General features: G+C 44.4%; 1 protein-coding gene across 1 annotated transcript in view; it reads left to right on the forward strand.

The window, feature by feature from the left end:
* Positions 1 to 23,690, forward strand: part of TYRO3 (TYRO3 protein tyrosine kinase) — a 40,535-nt gene that overhangs the window by 4,934 nt on the left and 11,911 nt on the right. Inside the window, exons 3-12 of the mRNA XM_009277550.1 lie at positions 2,139 to 2,309; positions 5,064 to 5,150; positions 9,279 to 9,394; positions 12,311 to 12,488; positions 12,975 to 13,117; positions 14,440 to 14,584; positions 18,824 to 18,953; positions 19,792 to 19,892; positions 20,937 to 21,032; positions 23,379 to 23,459. Coding sequence (XP_009275825.1) covers positions 2,139 to 2,309; positions 5,064 to 5,150; positions 9,279 to 9,394; positions 12,311 to 12,488; positions 12,975 to 13,117; positions 14,440 to 14,584; positions 18,824 to 18,953; positions 19,792 to 19,892; positions 20,937 to 21,032; positions 23,379 to 23,459 — 1,248 coding nt within the window. The remainder of the gene's footprint in view (positions 1 to 2,138; positions 2,310 to 5,063; positions 5,151 to 9,278; positions 9,395 to 12,310; positions 12,489 to 12,974; positions 13,118 to 14,439; positions 14,585 to 18,823; positions 18,954 to 19,791; positions 19,893 to 20,936; positions 21,033 to 23,378; positions 23,460 to 23,690) is intronic.

The raw sequence follows: 23,690 nt of genomic DNA on the forward strand, positions 1-23,690 counted from the left end.
GGCTACAGTCAGAGCCCCAGCCACTCCTATATGGACACATCCCCCTGAATTAACACTGTCTAAAAACTGAGCTGTAGGAAAAAAATCAGCCCTGTAGGTTGGATGCTGGCTTGGAACAGGGAATAAACCGGCTCATTTCCTTGCTTTGCCACTGATTTCCTGGTTGTTGGCTGCTCAGTGCCTCCACAGTGCATCTGTGAAAGAGGGGTGCTGGCACTCACCTCTTGTACCAGGAACCGGGAGGCTAAATGTGTCTCAGACAGTGAGGTATCCAGGTAACATGTGTACGGGGGCAGTGCAAGTTCCTGAGCTGGATGAGTCAGCTGCACTCCCTGAACTATGAGAGTTTTTAATTGTGGTCTTGTCTGATCTGGTTAGCTGCTCCCAAAGTGAGAAAACCTGCCAAGCTGGGCAGGATCCTCCCGAAAGGTTACCTCAGGTGCCATGGCAAAAGGACAGGAGGCAGGGATCCTGCTCACAGGTAGATGAAACGATGGTATTTTTCCTTCTAATCTTCCTTGGAGAAGGAGGGCAAAGCAGGTGGAGGTGTCACAGCTGGTATCTGGAAAGTTTATTCACTTTATTTTTTTATTGCAGTCATACATAAACAATAGAAGTAAAATGTAAGCAAAAACCAGCGGTAAATCATGATGATGGATATACCTCTCCTGAGCATTAGCCTTTGTACAGATAGGCATCGTCATTCCTGAAGTGACCTATTTTTAGACCTGTTTTAGTTTGTTCATTTACTTACCACTCTAAAGGGAGTGGCAAGGAGGTGAGGAAGGCGCAAAGAAACTGCCATATGAAAGACACAAACAGCAATTGGATGGTCAGTGAAAGACCAAGGACACCACTTTCAGCTGGAGTGTAGGGGAAATGCCAAGCCTTAGGCTTCTAAATCCCTATTGAGGTACCTACATTAATTGCCTGCTGTTGGAGGTGCTCAGCATCTGCCACACCAACTGGAGCCGCTCGGGCCTGTCACCTTTGGCCGGGGACAGACAGTGTAATTTAAGCATGTGAATGCACAGTGTTGTTGGTTCCTCTGTTTCTGTGAGGTGGCAGATCAGCAGTTTCCAGAACACACTTTTTCCAGCTGAGAATACCTAATTTTGGTGTAGACGCAGCTGTGCTTGACACCCAAGGTTTTGAGTATAAAAGGGAACTCAGCGTTTCTCTGGACCTTCAGCTCTTCCACCAGCCACCAGAAGCGCACGCCGGCTGTCCTGCAGGATCAGCGCTGGTGCTGATGGCTGGTGAATTTTGTATTACTGGTTTGGAGCACTGAAACCACAAGAGTTTTGGCATTGCCCATAAGAGGCACCACATCTCTTGATGTATTGAGTTACGCTCAGCTATTGCCACTTAGAGATGACCTGAGGTAGTCAGCATTGCAGCTGTGTTTTGCTCCCTATGGACCTGATCTAAGGCCTGTTGTACCAAGCGGGAGTCTTTCCATGGTGGGGAACAGATAGTTAAGAGCGCTATGTCCATGGATAGCCTTCAGCTCTGAAACAAATTACCACTAACTCCAAGGCAGCCTGGTTCTCATGGTGTCAGAGCATGCTGGAAGGCAGCTCCAGTCAATTAAGCTGTGGAGAGAGTGTTGTAAATGATCCCAGTCTCTCACCTGGGGGATTCTTTCCTCATTCATGGGTTTGTTACAGCCGCTAGTTCAACACGTTCACAAGCTTCAGTTTTTAATGCATAGCAAGAAGTATCTGCAGCTGGATTAGGTATCTTTTAAAGTGGTGTCTGCCACCGCTAAAGTTATTGACTGTTGCCTCTTTAAACTCCAATCTCTCCAGCTGAAAAATTGAGCAAATACAGCCACTAAAAGCTACTTCATAGGGGAGTCTTGAAAGAGACTCGGTGAAAGAGGTTTTTCAAAGACATTTTGGGAAGCAAGCACTCTTTTCTCTCTGACTTCTTCTAGTGGGAGTATGTAGACATTCATGCCCTGAGGTGATCCAGCATATCTGACCCTTGGTTCTTGTGAAGGGCTTGGAGGGAGTCGGATTAGGCACAGAGGCAGGGCAGGTGGGTGTCCCGTGTTGGGCACCGGTATTAGTGGAAATAAACAAGAGACAGAAGGAGTCTCTCCAGTTATTATCACTTGTCTGTTGCTTTTCTAGGTGTGCCCTACTTTACTGTGGAACCTGAGGATGTGTCCGTGTCCCCTAATGCCCCATTTCATATGGCCTGTGCTGCTGTTGGTCCCCCTGAACCAGTGACAATTGTCTGGTGGATGGGAGACTCTAGAGTGGGGCCTCCAGACATCTCCCCCTCCATCTTAAATGTGTCAGGTAAGGCTGCTGCCAATGCAGGGGATCACGTTGAGCATCAGAAGAGGAGGAGAGCTCTCTTCTGATCATGCCTAGTGACACTGGGTAGCCACATAGTGTGAGAATGGTCTTTGACTGTACATTGGGGGCTGAGAGATCGTGATCGCATACAAAGCCAGATCATCTCGAGGGGCGGTTGCTGCTCTGTGTATTTTCTGCTGGCTTGAGGCACGCAGGCTCTTCAGAGCTTGGGTGGGGCTGGCACTGTGGTAAAGATGCTACTGGACAGATGATGCACTGGGTGCATCTTTTGTTCCACCTCATGGAGGGTCTTGATGGTTATATTAAGTGACTCTCTTGGTGACATTTGGCTTGGAAACCTCCAAGCGTTCGCATGTAACAGATGCCACCTCTTCCTTCTCTGCACAGCCATGTTATGCACTGCTTTCCCCTCTCTTCCCCCCCTCTTTGTTCTTGCAAGCTTGCTGGATGCTCTTACCGTTAAAACCTGACCACCTCATGTAATTGTTTGACACTTTTAGAGTGGTTGTATTGGTGCTGAAGTGGGCTGGTTGATATCCTCAGAGACCAAGGTTTGCCCCAGAGCAGGCACTAGGTGCATGGTGATAAGACTGCTTTCCCCAGCAGCATCAGCTGAAGAACTCAGGAGCCAGTAGGTGTTCAGGTCTCTCTTCAACCCACTTTTAGGGAAGGGGCGATGTATCCCTACCAGGACCTGACTGCAGCTATTCTTGTAGTTACCTCCTAAAGGTAACTTCGTTCTGGTTCGTTGTCCAACAGCTTTGTGTTACTTCTTTTCTTTGCTGCTGTTTTATTATTCTCAGTAGCCCTGAGCCAAAGTTGAACTAGCTATTTAGAAAGAAAAGGTTTTACGACTCAGAGTCATCTCTGGGGCCTCTTCATCGGGGTTGATACAGTTACACCCAGGGGGAGTTTCTTTCTGTACATCTTTGGCCATCCTTTGAGCTATCCAATCCTATTAAGCCTTCCCTTAGATCCTAATTTATATGTAAATCAAAACCTGGTTTGTGATTTGCAGTGGTTTTATCTGCTCCCTTTCTTACGTAGCCACTCGATGCTGTTCCAAGTTGGAAATGAAAACTGCTCCCTTATGATATAATCTGCCTGTTGAAATGGAAACTGAAAAGATTGATAGTTGAGAGGGGAAAGACAATTAAAAAAAAAAGTCTCCCTTCCTCCACTGAACTCATCCCATGGTGCCTCACAAAACTTCTGTCATTGTGGGGCAGTGGTATGGGGGCCTGAAGAAGGGCATCTGCTCCTGGTGATTCTCCAGATGAATTGCTATTATATATATTCATCACCACCACCTTTCTTTGCCCCTTTCAGTGTTCTTTGGGATGTCCCTTGGGCAGATCTTGTCTTTGCAACAGAAAAGATGTAGCAGGACATAAGCTGCATGGTCAGATTGCCAAAGCATGTCAAAAAAGACAGTTGGTAAGAAAATAAGCATTGCTAGCTAAAGAAAGTATCAAATTCTGAAGAAAATAATAAAGTACTGACTAGAAAGCAAACATTTAGAAGGTTCAGCAAGCAGTTGGTTTGGTAAAAAGATTGTTGTATTTGGAAAGCAGTGCTGGCAATGGTGCTAGAGAGTAAGGACATCTTGGTTTGTGGTGTGTTTTGTATTTTCCTCAGGGCAGGACTGTGTTTGGTTCTGTCTTTGGGACATGCCTACCGCGTCAGGTGCTGCTCTGCTCTGCTGCCTGGCCTTCAGCCTGCTGGCAGCATATTCCTCTGGTTCACTAGGATGAGTGGAAGAAGCTAAAACTTTGCTCTTTCATGTTATATCAGTCCCTCCTCTCTTCCACTACACCTTCTTTGCAATGCCATTAATCTCAGGCTTGGGAGATGAATCAAAGAGCAAAGACAGACACTGTGCAAGCTGCTCCGTGCAGCTCTGAAGTCTTTTTCCCTCCTAAACTGTATGCCCATAGTGTGCCAATCCGTAACTTTTCTCAGATAGAGCTCTATAAGGCAACTGAGGGCCAAGCCACGTGAAAACATATGCTGGACATTTGCAAATCTGTGTCAATTCTGATTAACTGGCAATACCTATATGCATCTTGGAGCAGCTGGACATCCGTATGATGCCATATTCAGGCCCTGTGGGATGGATGGATGCTCACAGAAGAGAGGGAGCGTGTGATCCTCACTTGCATTGTATCACCCCTGGAAAGTACCTCAGTGCTGATGCAGTAGCATTTTACTTCCACTTCCTTTGTGTGTCTTCAAAAGTCTGATGCAAGGTGAGGGACAGGTGGGCATTAGCTTGAAATCTACAGCATCTGGTTGGAAGTTTGCCTGGGCTTATAGCCCAGTTAGAAGATGGTTGTTGCTCAGGTGGCAGGCTGAGGTCCAGAGCATTGGGTCTTGTAGAAGCACACAGTTCAACATGATCCTTGCTCCGGAGATGCTCACCAGAAAGCAAGAAGTGGACATCTACCAACTGAGCACTGTGAGCTGCTGTTCTGCCAGATTCATGTTTCTTTTTCAGTGCTTTCTGAAGCTCCCGTGAAAGCTCTTCTACATTGCCACACTCTCTCCATTAAAAATGTGTTTAGCACGTTGATTACATTGAAATTCATGTGCCTTTGATTGGCACCCAGCTCAGCCCTCCAATTGTCTGTACAGCTTGAGCTGGATGTCACACATAACTGAAATTCTGCTGAAGGTTGAAGCTGGATTATATAGCTGTTTGTGTTTCCTTTCCTTTTCTTGGCTGATCTCCAGGTATTAATCAAAGCACAGTTTTCTCCTGCGAAGCTCACAACGTAAAGGGATTGTCTTCATCTCGGACAGCCACTGCTCAAATTAAAGGTGAGAGAGTGCAAGAGAATGGGCAAGGGACTCAGGTTTGCTCTCTGGGGAGGGAAAGTAGGGCTCCTTAATGCAAAGGGCTGTCTCAAAGCTGCCAGCAACCAGCACTGGCTGGAGCTCTCAGCAGTTGAAACAGTGCTTTGTGCTCTAACAGCAGTTCCTGCTTGCTATGCAGGGCTGTATCCCAGGCTGTTGAAAATAAACCACATCTGATTCAGGAGTGGAAATCTGATGTCAAATAACAGTTTTTCCTCGAAAAGGAGAGAGTCAGAGCAGTCAAATTGTTTGTGAGAGATGAAGCTGGATATAAATCTGTAGCTGGGAAAATCTTTCCTTCTTGGAGATAGGTGGGTCTTGTTAGAGCTAAAGAAGCCATTACTCGTGCTTGCTTCTACTGGCATCATGTTAGATGCTGAAAAAAGACAAGGAAGGCGATCACCAGTGGCCAGTAAAGTCTGCTCATCCACCCTGTTTTTATGGATTTTATTTTTTTAATTCTTTGCTCATTCAAAACAAATAATTCCTAGCCTTTGCATGACCAGTTGCTATTTGGAAGTCCCTAAGTTGATGTCATGTTTCCTCTATTTCTCCAGGTGACTGAAATGGGGGTAATCAGAGCAATCAGCTCTTCCCCTCCTCTTCATGTTGAGGTGCTTCTGCTTTTGAATTTTCAGTCATGCTTAATGTGCATTAAATGACATGGTTATCAGTTCCAGGAGAGGTGTGTCACAAAAATCGTTTGTTCCAAGTGGTAGCTTATTGCTCAGCGCGAATAAGAGCAAGCATTTATGTCTGTATCAGAACTCACAGTTGTATTAGCTAATATTCATTAAAGGATAGCTTAAAATCCAGCTGTAGATCTACTGCTCTTACAGTGTATTTTTCTTCAGGATGTTGTGGTTACTGCTATGCCAAGAATGCAGTATGCTGGACTAGTAAGATTTATAACTTAATTTAAAAATGTTTGGAGTTGTTGCCTTAAAGGTTTGTCTACACAGGGGAATTAGTTATTGTGGAATATATCTTCCATGGATATTTTTATCCTGGGATAGAATTTAGTTCACAAAGCTATTATGCTTTAAAAAATCTCATCAAGCTGTAATTTGAAATAACGTTTAGCATCAACAAGCTTTTTCCTTTTTTTTTAATGTTAACACAGATTCATTTTTTTTTTTAACCATTAATAAGACGATGAGGCGAATGCCTCAGAATTCTTGCATTTCCCAGCAATTACGTTTAGCCAGAAGTGCTCCATAAGGGTCAATCATCAGCTAATGAATCCACACAACCTCTTTGGGAGGGACATATCACCATCACACACTTGTGCACATGCACACATACACACACACTTTTCGGAGCTGAGGAAGAGCAAGCTTAAGTGATTCAGCAAATGTTGCACCAGTATGTGGCATGTGCTAGAGATAAGAAACAGGTTTTAAATAGCAAGTCCAATGCTGTAGTTGTAAAAGTTCTAACTGTAATACCTCAAAGATATGTCTAAAAGAGTAGTTATAAACTTAGGGAAGTGATGAGGCTCTTCTAAAGAGCAAAAGTTTGGAAGATCTAGTACAGCCCCTGTTAAAATTAAAGCAAAGCTCCCAACAAGGACATCAGCAGGAACAGGAGCAGGCCCAGATAATGTTTATTTAGTCCTTGATCCTATGAACATGTAGACTTTAATGAAATTACTGGGAGTAGTTGTTGTACATGCATGATCAGGGCCTTCCTGATCATCCACAGATCCATCTGCTAATGAGGACTCTCAAGTCTTTCTACAATTTATTAAACAATTTTTCTTCTGTGTTTCCAGAGGCAAATATTTTTACTGGGACATTTACAAACTGTTAACATTTCTTCCTCTTTGCTGCTGTTGTTGTTCATTATCTATTCTCTGTAGTGCCCATAATGTGCTGGGTGTACTGCAAGCAGAAAATTACTGTTATTGTAGCCCACAGTCCCCAGCCGTGTACAAAGCCCCATTGTTCCATCCACTCTACAAGCACAGGGAAAGTTAACTCTCATTATGTTAACACTCAAGGTCTTGTTTTCAGACTGGCTTTGCTCTCCTTCATGTGTGCAGCTAAGACTTTTAGGGTCGTATCCTGTGTTTCAGAGCACAACAGGAAACAGCCACCCAGAGTTTTTTGCCAACGCGTGATGGGGAGATGTATCTGTCCCTTCTACAAATTGCCCTTAGGGGAAGGTGCTAGCAAGCCGACTCTCTTCAGTGGCTTTCTCCATTACAGAGTGGATGTGTTAGCAGTTGATTATTTATTCTCACTGGTGGTATAGCCTGTAGTTCCTTTGGGCCTGCCATCCAGTGTTGAAAATTACATGTTGCTAAACCCAAAAGTTATGGGTGTGTTTACAAAAGACTTGAGTTAAGGGCAGTGTTTCAATGATACCCAAGTAAGCAGTGAAGGCAAGCTTTTTCCCCCCAAAGAGCTTACAAACCCGAATACCCAACATCAAAAGGGAAAGAAACCAAAACACAGCAAAGTCTAAGTTAACTCACAAAGACCTTTCACTGAAAGGCAAAGAACTCATTGCCCATCTTCCATCCCAGACCGGTGCTCTGCTGCCGCGCCTCCCACCCACGCACACTTCTTATCTAGGTGGCAGCCCTCTCCCCTGAGTCCTGGTAACTTGTTAACCAGACAACAAAGACTTTACAGGGTTAATCCATGGCACCATCTATTCCCTGCCCCATTCTATCCTCTAGGCCCTCTGTAGAGACCTGGGAGGGGGCTTTGGTCTAAGCATTTCTCCTGCAAGATGGCCCTGTGGTGATGCTGAAGGCAGTATTGTGGTTGTCCTTGGTGCAGTGAGAGACAAAGGTGCTCTCTGGCAGTGTAGAAGATGCAGCTAGAGGAATCCTGGTTTGCAATTACTTTTCCACTGGATACAGCTCAAGAGAGGTGGAAAATTTGGTCTGTAGGCAGAGCCTTGTCCTGAGGACCACTGGGTTTTTGAAAGAGGACTCCTGAGGGTACAATTTGTTGAGGTGCTGCAGGAAAAGGATTACTCATGGCAGCAGCGTAGGATTTTTTTAAATGAGCAAAAGGTCAGGAGAGAGGTTAGTATTCATGAAGCTGGTAATTTTTTCAGGAGTGAGGTGCCTAAATAAAAACAGACTCAGGAGTAAAAAAGAGATGGTGAGGGGTATATTGGGAAGAATAGGAAGCAACTATGTGGAATTACAGTGAAAGGAAAAGAGAAGGCAAAGGGAAACATTGAGGATCCTAAAAGGAAGCCAAAGAGCTCAGGTTAATGCAACGACATACTAGAGGCCCCTGCAGCGATGGAGGTGTCTAGTCAGGGCGAGAGTGGAGGGGCAGCGCTCTGGTGCTGCTCTGTGGTGGTAGAAAGCACAAACATCTGATTAAATGGCCAGTCTGGGAATCCTGATTTTGTTTCTGGCTCTGTCCTTAATTTGTAGTGTGGTATCTGCCACGTAATAGGCACTCCCTTTGCCTCGAATTGCCCCTCTATAAAACAGAGAGTGCTTTCTGAGTTTATTCATCCCAAGCCTGAAGGAGGCACAGCTTTCGGTCCAGGCTCCGTCCCAGGGTGTTTCAAGAGGGGTTTGTAACGGACACCTGGAGACAGCACTTTCTCAGCACGAAGCGGTCTACGGCAAATCCAGCTGCAGGGTATTCGGGTCACTACAGCAAACCACCCTTCGACTGGTGCTGGCAGAGCTGGTTTCGGGGGCTGGACTGAGAATCGGGAGGGATTTTAAAGCCCTGATTTGGTTCACAGTGTAGGCTCACAAGCAATTGTGTGTGAAGGGCTGGGTCATGCATTGCAATGGAGGGGGTAGGGAAGAGGGCTGAGTAGCCAAGGTGTAAACATCACACACTGGCATTGCTATCAAAGAGATCAACTGCTGCCTGTATGCATCAAGCAAGTACACTGGACTATTAAAGAATGGACGCCAATAGCTTGTTCAATGTTAAGATAATAGTTTCATTCACAACAGTCAGGGACACTCTCTAAAGATGTGATATTGTACCATTTCTGTTAGTGATTTCATTGCATAATTTCTAGCCTCAAGCCTCTGCTATTTTCATGTGAATACCTGCTCAGTTCTGTGTATGCTGAAAGGTCTCTTTGTTTCCTTTATAGCCATGCCTCTCCCACCTCTCAATGTAACTGTAAGCCAAGTCACCAGCAGCAATGCCAGCGTGGTCTGGGTGCCAGGATTTGATGGCCGTGCACCCCTCCACTCTTGCACTCTTCAGGTATGGCCCCTTTGGATCGTCCCCTGCCCTGCATGAAGAATGGGACTCCCCTGAGCCATGACACTGCTTGGGCCATCTTTTGCTCTCCTAACTGCTTTGTAGCAGTGTTTGAATTCTTATTCCACAGTTTTAAAACATGGAAATGTAACAGGATGCAACTCAGGGCATAAATAGATGCCGAACAGCAGGGCCAGTTTTGAGCGTGAAGTGTCCAGTTGAGAATTTGAGACTGGCCCCATTCTCCCTCCCGTCAGGTTATCACATTGGTTGCTCCCTGGCAGCTACTCCATGCAGAGTTGTACACTACAGTACGTGTGAAGCACATATCACTCTATGGGAAGTGCCCTTGGGTGGCTGCAGGGTGCTCACGTGTCCTGCTAGTGTGGAGCAGCTGGCCCGTGGTAACTTATTCCAGTACAGTGCAGTGGCCTGTGACTCCCATGCCAGCTCAGCCCTGTGCTTTGTGGTGCCAGAGGAAATGCTGGGATCCAGACATACCACGAGCCCAAGGGATGAGGAGCTTGTAAAGTATAGGATGTAGTACAGGAAAGGTGGGAATGGTGGAGGCAGGAGACAGATTGGGCTTTTTGATACGAAGTCAGTCCTGTTTGCATGTTTCAGAGTAATTTTAAGCCCTGCCTCTACATCTTGATTGGTTTTCCGTTGTCAAAGACCAGTTCTGCACAGAAAATCAAGGGTGGTAATATCCTTTAGCTCTGCTGGGTGCTGAGTACTCAACATCTCTGAAAAATTGGACTGCTTCATTAGGTTTCTGGGAACAATGTTACGTGTCCAACTTCAGGCAGACTTAGTTTCTAGCATTGCACAATTAACTGTAAAATCAGATCAAACAGCTGGTAACCGAGTGTCAAAAAGAAATGATGGTTCCTGAAGCAGGCCATGCAAACACAGCTAGGCACGTTCCCCATGGGTTTATCTGTCAGGTGTGAATATTGGGCCCCTATGCTTTCCCTACCTGATTATAGCAGCAATGTGAACTGGAGTGGAATTTCTATGGGGTGTTGCCAACTATGTAGAGGAGAATTATAAACACAAGGTATGCTGGAAGCAGCCTAGGTAATTTACTTGCAGTCCTCTTTTTATTTGGGGAGGAAACCAGAGATTTCATGCTCTGACGTTTATTCCCTTTCGTAAGTAAAAGAAACCATCATCTTGTTTTAACTCACTGGCAGAAAGAATGCCTGAATATAGGTGGCCCGATCTCTGGATTTTGTTGCTGCTTCTGTTCTTGTTCACAGTAGAAAATGGTTTTCTTCCTCTGTTTTACAATGTGAGTTATCTCCAGTTGGAACAGCCTGTTCTCTGTGGCTTGCATGCTGCAATGCTAATCACCCTGGGTTTTGAGTTCCCCCTCTCACTTTTGGCAGGGGTGCAGGGGGTGGGACATGTGGAAAAGAGGCTGAATCAGAGCAGCTCAGTTTCTGTCCACTCAGCAGTCTTTCACCCCTTTTCTAAGCCTTTTCTGTTCTATTTGGAGAGGACAAAGTTCCTGCGTTTGGATCTGGGAGCTGGGTAATTTGGCAATAACCCTCCACTGACAGAAAGCCGTGCTTCCTCTGTCTTCCACACTGAGAGATTTTGTGAGAGACATTGACCCACATTTCCATGTGAAAACGCACACGCTCCTGGCTCCCCACGATTGCACTTCTGCTCGGAGCCTCCCAGAAAGAGAAGGAGGATTGAAACTTGGCTGTGGTTTTCTGGCACTCGGGAATTGCAGCGGGTGCCCCAAGAGCACCATGTTCAGACAGGCAGATTGCTTCTGGGGACAGCGCAGGGACTCGCTGTGTTTACTCACTGTTAACACAAGCCATGTTCCAGGGCATAAAGGGGGCAGATGTAAGAGCCCCAGCTCTTCAGGCTGTTGAACAGAAACACATCATCAAACTGACAGGGTTTTACACAAAAGTCTGCTTATTTTTTCCCTGCTTTGGATGACGATGATAACAACAACCACCTATTTTTCTATTAGGGAAACGTGAGATTCTTCCTTTTTATTAGCCAAATAAATCAGTGGGCCAAAAGTGTGCGTGACGATGAGCAGAAGGGCAGGGAGAAAGGGAGAAAGACTGCTATATAAAGAATATAAAGTCCACATGAGTGTTTCACTTTTGTCAGTACACCTTGCTTTTACTCCCACCTTTGCTATTTCATATGCACTTGAGAAGAAAGATAGGCTGAGCCTGGGAGCTATGCAGTGATTTCTGCTATTGTCAGTACAAAAGCAGGAACATTGAACCCGTCTGTGCGTTAAAAGCACACAGTGATACCAGATTTAAATTAACATTCATGTTGCTTAAAAGTTCAGATTTGGAAAAAAAAAAAAAAGAAGGGTTGCAGGAGTGGTAAAAAATTTCTTTTCAGTTTAATTTGAAACAGTTTAGTTGAACCAAGCCACCAGTGTCTACCATGTCTTCAATCCACTACAAAACTGAAAATATACAAAGTTCTGAAAAAGGAGTTGAGAAAAAGGTGACACTAGGCAACAGAGAAGTTGATCTATCAATTTTCATTGCTCAAATTTAGACAAGCCTCAGAAGCCAGCCACTAGCACTCAAAGCAACAAGCACATTTAGTTTTCTTTAAAGGAAATAATAATCAACTGTAGAATTTGTAACATAGGTAAGGAAATGTTTTAAAATATGGAACCAAATTTTCTGCTGGTGGAAGATTGTTGTACTGCCAGAGTTAGGAGAGTGATGTCACTTAAACCAAACAAAGGCATGGCTCATGATTCTTAGTTTGACAACTCCCTTTTCAGTATTTTAACAACCACTGGTACCATATCTATTCTTACACATTCCTAAACTAACCACGAAATGGATTCTTATCCTTCTGGACCCGTTAGTTATATGACTTATGGTAACAGTCTTCTCCATTTCACTCTTGGCACAGGTAGCAGAGTCACCAGACGGCCAGGCGGTCTCCACTGAAGTCACTCCAGTGCCCCCCTTTGCCTACGGCGTGCAAGGCCTGAAGCATTCCACCAACTACAGTGTTCGTGTGCAGTGCAGCAATGAGATGGGCAGCTCCCCTTTCACCGACAGGGTTTATTTCCAGACCCTGGAGCTTGGTAAGCAAATAGCAGACAAGAACAGGAAAGCAGTTCTGAATCTGAAAAAGAGATTGTGATAAACTTCATTGGACTCCTCCTTGCTAATTCTGAAATGCAGGAAACGTTACACTGTCAGATTGCTTGTCTACTCTAAGGGTCTCCTAACACAAAATAATAATATGCAGTCAAATGTGGGTTAACAGCAATGATGCATGATACACAAGTTGATCCAGCCATGGGGCTTCTGCATGCTGGGCATATGTCCCATTGGCTCTCTGAGATTCTTGTGGTCTCAGAAAGAAACAAAAGACGCTGACCAATCTTATCTTCTCCACTTGAAGCAAACACAGTGCTGGCGGCTGGCAGAAGTTGTCCTCTCCCCTCACACTCTCTCTTCCGGCTGATCTCAGGAAAGAGGGTGAAACTGTCTTTTCAGCCACTTTCAGTGTGGATAGTGCCTTATTTTCCTGCACAGAGTGATTGTGTTCTGTTCCCTGCTTTCAGCTCCAAGCAGCACCCCACAAAATATCCATGTTATCCAAAGAGATCCTGGTCTGATTTTGGAGTGGGAAGGTGTGGCTCCAGACGTGCTGAAAGAAGATGTCCTGGGATACAGGCTGGAATGGATTCAGGATAATGTAACTCAGGTAACAGATCGAGAGGGGAGCTGGGCCATTGGGCACAGAGTTGGAGAATGCTCATATTAAATTTCCTAGGCATTAGGGTCCCTCATCTGTTATCCATACCAGGGGACTAGATTGCTGGCATTGCTTTTGCATAAATGGATCTGTTCTGATTTGCCACAGCTCCTCAGTATTTGGCCTCAAGATTTAGGCCCATTTCTCCCTTCCTGGCATATTCAGAATTCCTTCACTTGAATGTTCATCTGTGGACAGACCAGTTCTCTGCCGTTCCTTGTACAACAAGGACAACATAGAGAGAATTCCATTTGTCTCTGCCTCTTTCTAGTGCTGTCCCAAAGGCAGCTCAGACAGTGCAGGATCTGGGCTTTCTCTCTCCTGTGACTGGGACTTGGCTTTTCAAATCTTAGCAGCAAAGGTGTATTTAACAAGTGAATGAGTTATACTGTAAATCACAGAAAGAAGGTTGCGGATTCTTTTATTTCATTTACAATATGTAGGGAGTTGAAAGGACCCTGTCAGGGTAGAAGGCCTTTCATTTGTTCTTCAGCATTGACCTTTCCCAGATATCTATCTGCCTTTGAAGTTCACAGCATTTCTTACGGCTTCTCGCTTCTTAATATGCATTTAGCCAGTGCTTATTAATGATGAACAAGCCTGTAATAATAGACAGCTAGAGGGAAAAGAGACTTACTTCCTTTTTTACATGACCCATTTCATACTAGGTCAGCGTCATTGACTTTGAATGACAGTATTTTGAGTTTCCGTTGAATTTACATTGTGTCAGTGGTGGCAGCCAAATCTTCATGGGTTTACTGCAAATGATGTATATGAAGAAGATCCACAAAATGACTGAAAATATGTTGGCCTTGCCATGTGAAAATTGGCCATGAAATTCAGAAGCCACATGGGATTTGGTCAACAAGTTAAAACAGGCAGACTCCTCCCTTGGATTAAAACTGTCAGGTGCTTTGCAGTATGCTACCGCATCTTTGTGTTTAAACTACAAGAAGGAGGTGTATCTTTTAATAGCAGAAAAAAACACATTTCTATAGCAGCTTTCATGGAAGGACCTGAAAGGAGGAAACCATTAAACCTCGTATCTTCCCTATGCCCTGGGAAGCTATTAGGAATTTTTGAGAAGAGAAACCCAAGATGACAGCCCAAGTTAGTGGCAAAACTGAGACTAGGACCCAGGAGTCACAACTCCCATCCCTTGTTATAGCACCGATGAAGTACACAGTAATGTTTTGGTTTAGTTTTAAAGGTGAAGTTTTAGACTAGATTCCTTTTAAGACAGCTTACAGTTTGTTGCCATTTGCTCTCAGGGGGAGATGATCGTACAGGATACAAAAGCTAACCTCACAACGTGGAATCCTCTCAAAGACCTGATCATCAGGGTGTGCGTGCTGAACTCTGCAGGATGCGGGCCCTGGAGTGACCTCTTCCTGCTTGAAGCCCAAGAGGTCATGGGTGAGTGTCCACTGCCTTCCCTTCACTTTGAGGAAAAAAGTCAGAAGTGCTGGGACTGCTGTTTTTCTCTGACTCTTCTCCTTTCAGTGCTTACAGCTGACTGAGCCACATGGCTTTATACAACAGCACACTTCATCAAGCAGAGTAGAAATTAAATAATATTTAAAGAGCTGATATAAACAAAACAGCTTCTGGCCACTACTGTGTCTTCTTTAATGGGCTTTTGCTGTGCTTAGTGGAGAGCAGGGCAAGGGGAGACACAATAGAAAAGGTGCAAATGAAGGTTTGAAGTCCTTCATTTAGGCTTAAGCCATTTACAAGAGTAAATGTGACAGAAAACTCCTCTAACATAGGTTCTCTTCTTTGATTTAATTTGAAGCCATTCCTGACTAGTTTCAGTTGAGCCTGATTCAAACCATGGACACGTGGGGTTTTGTAATGGTTTTACTGAATTGTTTATATTAAACCAGTTTAACTCTCTCCATGGAAAAGCTGAGCTACTGGTAGAAGAGGGAGATGATGGTACAGAAGCTGTACCATGCACTCTGGACCACGTGGAAGGGTTTGTTGAGGGCAAAGAACATGCATGTGTGGAGTGCATTCCTAGTGATAAAGGGCAGTTAGGCGCTGGTTTGCTTGCTGCTTGTATTTTGCAGTGAATGGGAAATGGCAGTCGGGCTATGGAGAAGGGCAGGATTTTATATGGGGAGATGTGTAGCAGGGAGAGAAGAATGCTGCTTGTGAAGGAAACTGTAAAACAACTAAGAGGAAGATGTTCAGAATAAAAATACGGATTAGTGATAAGAAGTCAGTGAGGATTGATCGTGCAAAAATACCACAGTCTCTTGAGGTTTTGTTCCCAGCACCTGTGGCAGGATGAGACAGCAATCTCTAATCTCTGGTGCTGACCCATCTGCCGCTGCTTTCTTCCCAACCCATACGTCTTTTGAGGAATCACATGGACATTGATCCCTCCTGATCTCTCCACACTTAGGGATGGCAGGGGGAACCTAGAGTGCAGTTCCCAGGCAAGCAGGAGGTGGGGGATAGGGGCAGAGTAACCAGGAGAGAACTGTAGCCTTACTTGCAGTAGTGCATCTAATGCTGGTTTTAATGTGCGCATTACTCAGAAGGGCCCTTTTGGCAACCTGGTTCCTGTGATGAAGTCAGTACTGATGGTTATGTGTGAGCACACAGTCACTGTGGGATCAAAGCCCTCAAATTATTTAAAGCAGAATGAAGGGGTGCGGAGGTCCAGAACTGACTCAACTAGAGGTTGGGCATCGGTTACATCAATTTTTTTCTCCTGCTTTTTGCTCAGTTATTTTCTGTGGCACCCAAATACAGAGAAGAGTACCTGAAAGGACTAGAAGATCCCTTTGAAAAATGGCAACACTGGCAAGAAGCCCCAGGGAATGTATAGGGTTTGCGTTTTACAAGGAGCTGGAATGGGATAATCCTGAAAGCACAAAATGTTTGCTTGTTTTTATTTACAAACCACTTCAAAAAAGTAGCATCAGGAGTGGTGCTTGTTTTGGCCAAATGCTGTCTGAAAGCACATATTTCTTCACAAGCATAACAGGCTGGAAATAAAGGTTCACTGTGGGAACACTGACAGGCCTTGAACAGCAGAGCTGCAGAAAGACTGCAGTTTTGTTTCAGGCCTGGTAGAAAATATAAGTCGCTTCCTTTCCTAAAATAGCAAACTGGCACTGGTTGCTTTATGTGAGAAATGCCAGGGGTGGTTTCTGACCAGCTCCCAGTGCGGCAGTAAGGATGACTAAGCTTGTATAAACTTTAAGGCGTATTTGTCATCACAGCAGAGCTAGTGGGAGCTCCACCCTGCTTATGCAGAGATCTTGTGCACTATTAACAAAGATTATTTTAATATTTTCAGAAACATTCTCAGTAGAAACGTCGCTCTTTCATTGCAGAGAGGAACAGAGTGGTCTAATAGCTTTTTCCTATCCGTCATCTTCACGATTATGTGCAGGAGAAGACTCTTGGATTACATTCTTTGCACACCTTTGTGATATAAAACCTGCTACAGAAATAAAAGGGGTTCTCTCATCAAAGGACTCCTAAATATTCATTTAAGCTCATCTAATAATACTGTCTTCTGTCTGCTTTGTGCAGTCTTAAGGTGTATGCCAGTTGGAAAAGGGGGGTATGGGAGATGGGAGAGAGACAGAGTTGGGGGAGGAGAGGCAACTCAGTCTTTACTTGGGCTGCAGCCATCCTCTCTAGCTCAGTGGTATAAGTGGGAAGCAATGAACTGTGGGGCAGGAGGAGAAACAGTGAATTTCAACATTCAGTTCTATTTCTGACACATTTGCTATAAACTGCGGGATGGGCTTCTGATTCCTAGCAGTTTAGAAACAGGGAGAATAATTTAGTTTTGTTTTCATCCATCCTCCTTTTGGAGGGACCCCCAGGAAGGTGACCTAAATCCCTGCTCTCTCACCAGGCCAGTGAGCAGACAGACTAGAAAAACAGGCCGAGAGAGGCTTGCCTCACCACAGGGGGAAGGAAACCTTATCGTTAACTATCAGAGAGGACCTTTTACATCAGTGTTGTATATTGTTTCTGCCCTGATAGACAGGAACAGCCCAAGTGATTGGCTTGGGAATTGTGGAGAAGGCTGGAGTTACCTTTCATTGTATTTTCATTCCACTTCTGTTTCTGATCCCTCTCCCTCCTCATAAGCAGCCTTGAAGGCCAGGTCAAAAGGTGCAGCAAGAGGGAGTATCATAAAACCCAGAGCCTATAAAGCCTTCTGGGTGGGAAAAGAATATGTGAGTCACTGAAGGAGATAAGATGCTGGAAAATAGGTGCTAAAGGTCTGATAATTGTTTCAAGTGGAAAAGTACTAGTATGCTTCCTCAATGGTCCAGAATTCTGTTTCCTTAAGCTCTACCTGTTTATTAGACTAACATTGCTTCTTTAAAAACCTGGATGATAAGGCTGGACAATGTAACTAGTAATCAAGCCTTAGAAGCCTTTTACCTGCCAGGACTCTGCCAGTAAGGATGTCTGACTCCTTTTCACATACATCTATGCAGGTGTTCATCCAAATCTCAGCCCATTAACCTAACATCTCTTTTAAGGACAGGTTTACTTATACTCTCATGTCATATAACATAATAGGATTACTTACATCATCAAAGATGATTTTTCCTTAGCTTCTGGTAAAGCACAGTCAACTGCTGAAGGTGGGCAAGGGAGCATGAAGATGAAGGAAGTGCTTAGGGATCTGTTACCTATTCTTGTTTGCTCTTAAACAATTTGGAGATATGAAGGCTATCCTAGATTTTAATAAATGCATTCAAATTCACATTTAATCTTTAGTAATTGTATTTGGAGAAGAAATCTCTCAGGGAATTGGATTAATTTATCTGTTGTTTGCCAACCATAGATAATATTCTTTTATTCATAACCATATTGCATATCTTCCTTCCCTGGCAGCTTACTCAGATTGGCAGCATCTCCTTCTGTAGACAGTTTGTAGTCAAAAGTATACATATTCTGGGAGCACATACTAGACCAGAATTGGAACCTGCATGCTGGCTAACTTATTTCTTGACTCGCAGGGCACTTTTTAAAATTCACCTTTTCTTTAGTAGAGAGACATTGAGAGGTTACAACCAACCAACAACATTGGGAAGTTACAGCCAATACCAAGTCCCACAGGGTGCTTCTCTTTGTGGGAGGGATGAGAAGGGAAATGTAAATATTTTCAAGCAGACTGCCATGAGGCAATTGTCTTTCTCTATTGTCTTTCAAAATGTTATCTGGTTGGCATTCAGGCAGTACTTTGTAGCCTGGTCAAGGTTCTGCTGGCTGCCTTAAACAGGACAAGGTGAAACCTACACAGAAAATGCTCATATTAAGCAACCTTTTTGTCTTGAGACTCCAGTTTAAAGCACCCCAGATCGTGAGCTCATGTAAAGCGGTATAATCTGGAGCAGTGCCTTTTACTTTCTTGAGGCTCAAAACTAAGAATAGATTCTGATAACTGGATGCATCTGCTCTGCCTTTGCTGTGTGAAACAGCTAGTTTTTTTGATGGTTGACTGAGTAGCTGTTTATGCCAAATTCTAGTGTACGATGATCCACTGTGTACACCAGATCCAGCAGCATGGCTTTTCCGTTTAAAAGCAAAAGGAAAAAATATCCCAGTATGGTCTGTTTACCATTGACAGTCTTCTATTTCCTGACTGGTGTTTTCTCCATCTTCTAGGTGGCCAGAGACAACCTCCTTATGGGACTTCCTGGGTTCCTGTGGCATTGGGCATTCTCACAGCTCTGGTCACGGCTGTTGCCCTGGCTCTTATTCTCCTTCGAAAAAGAAGAAAGGAAACTCGGTTTGGGTAAGGGAGATTCTCCTTGTGTTGGTTAGAGAGATCTTTGCTTTCTCCTCCAGTGTGGTTTCTGACTCAAATATTTTTCGGAAAGCATTGTGGATTGAGTACTTTTGGCACTTTCTTTGGATAACTGTTTTTTCACAGTTTTGGGGGTGACTCTGGATTAGAGACTAGCAGGAAAGTGCCCTACTTTTTCTTCAAAATGAGAACACCAAAAATAGAGTAGAAAAAATGTTATGTCAATAGCTGGGCTTTATTAGAATATGGAAATATAAACTAGATCAAGGTAATTCTATAAGTCCTTAGCACTGCTGCTTAAGAGATTCAAAGAGAAAAGACCCACGGGTGAATCATCTTCTGTGTTCTTATGGGCTGGGCCCTTTATCCCATGCTGGTTTTCAGTCTAGCAGCTGCTTGTAACTTTCTGACTGCCCAGAACCCTCTGGATCCCCAGGAAAGTCTCCTTTCCATCACTGCTGACACTCGGCTGTGGGTTGCTCCCTGCTGCAAGCAAGGTTCCCATTCTTTTCAGAGTCTCCCAGACCTCCCTCTCACAGCAGCATCTCTGTTTATGTGACTCTTGCAACCTGCTCCAACCTGCAGCTTCTCTCAGGCACTCGGGATGAGTGATTCCCCTCTTTCAGAAGGCTCCCACCCCCTCTAGGTGCATCAGCAAGGCAGCATAAACCCATTGTTCCTCCTCTCCAGCTACATCCTCTTTAACAAAACAGTCCGTAGTATTTATATGGCAAGGTGTGAGAAATCATCCATACTGTTCAACACTCCCTTTTGGAAGTGAATGGCCCATGTAATCATGGCCCCGTGTGTCTTTTCTGCCTTCTAGCCATGCCTTTGGCAGTGTGGTTGGCAGAGGGGATCCAGCAGTCCATTTCAGAGCTGCCAGGTCTTTCAACAGGGAGGGCCCAGAGCTCATTGAAGCAACATGTAAGTAAAATGACCTGAGTGATTCTGCCTGAGAAGCTGTGTTCATGCATGTACTATGCTCTTTGTTTTCCCTGAAACTGATGTTTTTGGATTAAGAACATGGGATTAATTTACAAGGAGGCTTAGACACTGTGGATGGCAGAGGTGAAAGGCCAGAATTGCTGTTGCCATACCAATTACATAGCACTTGCTAATTACAGCTACAGTCATTGTGTATATTAGTGTGTATTCGCCACTCCCCTGCCCCAGTTTCACACTACAGGGACTCCTTCGACTGTAATATTGTGCAACAGTGAGATAAATATGGCTTAACAATATTAGCAGTAAGCTTTAAACTCAGCGTGCTGAGCTGTGCTACAAGCATGAACCAATTGATCAGTCTTGGAAGGCCAGGAATTAGTAACTTCTCGAACAGGAGATTGAGTCCCAGGAATGGCCAGAGTTAAGATGATCCATTTCTGTCTCCTGGTTCAGCAAGGGTATGGCTCCATGTAGCAGTGCTGCATGGCTGGGTTAGGATGATGCTCCAGCTGCCTTTGACTTTGCTCCCCTGGGTTTAGAGATCTCTCCGTTAAATCTAGTGACCATAACTGCTGGACATTATGTTACCCTCTCAGCCAGGTACTGTGAGATTTGTACTGTACTTAAAATAGTCTGAGAGCCAGTCATTGAAAACTGGCGCAGCTGCATCAACTTAAATGAAGCTGTATGAACCAGTGTCTGTCAGTGTCCCTTCTGATTGGATTTTGTCTTCTCAGTGTTATTTACAATAGTTCTGTATTCCTGTTGCTCTTGGTATGTTTAAGGGTGGTGTTATCACACCGTCTCCCTTTCAGTTCTATTGGTACATTTTCTTGTGGTTGAAAGTTATTGGCCTCTTGTCTATGGTGGGGCTAGAGGACATGGAAGGGAACTCTGTCTTTCTCAGGTTTTCCTGCTTACAGTATGGGAATCAGATTGGAGATGGAGATTAGAACAGGTGACTCTTGATGTGACAGAATATTTAAGTATCCCTTATTTGACTGTTCCTTTGTTTTTTTTCAGTGGAGAGTGTAGGAATCAGTGATGAGCTGAAGACAAAACTCAAAGATGTCCTAATCCAGGAACAACAGTTCACCTTGGGCAGAATGTTGGGCAAGGGTAAGAACCAAAACTGAACAAGGCTTTACATTGAAAGTCCCACTTGTGTTACCTTTACTGTTGAGTAGGGAGAAGCAATTATAAGCAGCCTGTTTTCTCTCCTTCTGCTTGTAGATGGCAATTTAAATGGAATTTTCCTTTCCGCTGGGATAAAACATTTCAAAGGTTTAGCATAACTAAGAGGATATTGGCTAAGCCATTCCTGTAATATGGCTCTATAAGTCATGAACTACAGTCTACGCTCAGCTTTCCAAAGTACTGTTGATTCACTGGTGTGTGAATTTATTTCAGAGATTTAAACAAAGGAATATTCAATTAAACTTCTGCCCTTTATACTAACAAAGTGGTGCTATAGAATTCGTTCCATTTACTAAGCATGCGTCAAGTATTAAATGGGCTGAGACAATACAGAGACAGAGATGATCTACCTCAAACACTGCAACCCCTCCAAAAAAATGTTGATTCAGTTTCAGATATCCTCAACGTTTGGGGTGGTTTGACTCCAGACTTTAGTTTGGGCTCTTATAGAGGCACATTTGGAACAGGTACTGAATTTTGCTGACATTTGTCCTCATTAGTTCAGGTCCTTAGGAGCTCTTCTGACTGTGGTTCTCCATCTGGATCTCCCACGCAGGTGCTCCTAACATTTCTCTGAGGTTTTCAGTCCGGAGGGATGGCCAGAGTAAAGGTGGGATGCTTCTCACTTAACTTTAGCTAAAAGATTGGCCCAGAAACTCTGTGTGAAAAGAGGGTTTTGAATTTAGATTTCCCAAATGGCAGGCCAGTGTGCTAAGTTGAATCATCCTTCCCTACTTCTCAGGCTGAAGGCAATCTCTAGAAATAAGTGAAAACATGTAATGATAAAGCCAATAACTAAGAGAGAAGCATAAGTCAGAGGTCATAAGCAAAAAGAAGCTGAAGTGTTTGGCTTCCTTTTTCTTTATAAGACTAGTTTTATTGCAGTTTTCTTTGACCCTTTCCCACTGGGAGCATTCTTCTGCTCCATCCCTCCCAGAACAAATGCGTTTCTTTCAGAGCAGGAAGATGACCTTCCTGCAGAAGTGGTCTCAGAGGGTTTAACAATGCTAAGTAATTAAACAGCTGTGTCATCTGTGAGTGTCAGCTCTTGGCCAGTTTCTGGGATCCTGCTTCAACCCTTCTGGGCTGTCCCCATGACAGGTGAAAAACTGGAAATCAGCTGCAGTGGGGCCCCTGGGGATGGCCTTGGAGGGAGGACGCTGGCTGGCAGGATCTGGTCTGTGTTGTCAGCCCCATTCCCCCAACCCTACACTCAGCATACAGGTTATAAGATGGCATGACTATTATCTTGGGTTCTGCTGACTTTGCAGCTGAGCAACAGCTCCATAATACGGAAGCAGTACAAAATGCCTTTACTCCTTCCCATTTTCCTCTTTTGTGGTCAGATCCACTGCTCGTGGTTATTGTGAAATAAGCATGTGCCATACAGTAGTGAAGGACACTGGTGAAAAGCTAGTGGAAAGATAATGCTTTTGGGGTACGTGTCCTGAGTACCATATTTTGCTTCCTTCTTTGCAGTACCAGAGTTCCTCATACTAATGCATTTTGGGTGGGTTAAGCAGTTACAAAATTAGCGAGAGAAAACCTAGAGCCAGATCCAATGCAAAGAGGCTGTTATGCTGTGGTATAAAGCCATTCAGGCTAAAATAATTTGAAGAGGGTTTGGCCAGTTGCATTTCCTCTTATCCCTCTTAGAGAACACACCAGGGTAAACACTTTCTCCTCTGAATTAGCATATCACGCATACACAAGTAGGTGTTCTATGTTTTGTCTGGTCAGCTGTGATTCATAGAAGTCATTCCCTGAGTTTTGAGAGGTAAGGCCTGATTGTGTCTCAGATGGTTGAGTCCTGGCACCATTACTCAGCTCTGATGGCTGTCAGCACTGAGAGCTTCTTCAGCCAACCCATCCACTCACTGCTCCAGCTAATAGCTCCCTCTCTGACCAGAGCCTCACTCAGACTCATCCCTCATGATACGGCTTCCCCAGAAATGCCTGCCTGGGATCCCAGCTTACACTCTGACTCCGAATCGTCCATCTGGTAGAGGATTGCTTTCTTTCCCTCTTGTTTTCCTTTGCCTCCTGGACTGCCAGTACAGTGGCCTCTGTCTACTGTTAGTGCTACCTCTTCTAGGCACACGTATGCTGAAAGCTGCTGGCTGGAACTGCAGAATGAAAAATGAAGCTGGTAGCTGCATTTATGGTTATTCAGCTTCTTTGCCAGTGATCCCTGGAGTGAATCTGCTGTGAATCATACTTTCTTCACAAGAAGCTGTTCCCTCACTGCCTGCTCTGGTCATTTCACAGGGGAGTTTGGGTCAGTTCGAGAGGCACTACTGAAGCTAGATGATGGCTCTTTCCAGAAAGTGGCAGTGAAGATGCTGAAAGGTAAGTGGGAGCAGGGCTACCTGAAGTACTTAAGAGAAGAGAGCTTGGAAAGATTAAATGCTATCTGTCCTTTTCTCCAGCAAACATCCCCTGATGCTCTTTACTCCTCTCTGAGCTTCCCACTCAGCCACTCTACCCGTGTTGTCTTCTATCCCTTTCATGTCAGTCTTTTTGTAGTGGAAGCTCTTCAGGGAAGGACCTATAACACCTTAGTTACTTGTACAGCACCTA

Source organism: Aptenodytes forsteri, unplaced genomic scaffold (genome assembly GCF_000699145.1).
Source record: "Aptenodytes forsteri isolate BGI_AS27 unplaced genomic scaffold, ASM69914v1 Scaffold146, whole genome shotgun sequence".
NCBI lineage: Eukaryota > Metazoa > Chordata > Aves > Sphenisciformes > Spheniscidae > Aptenodytes > Aptenodytes forsteri.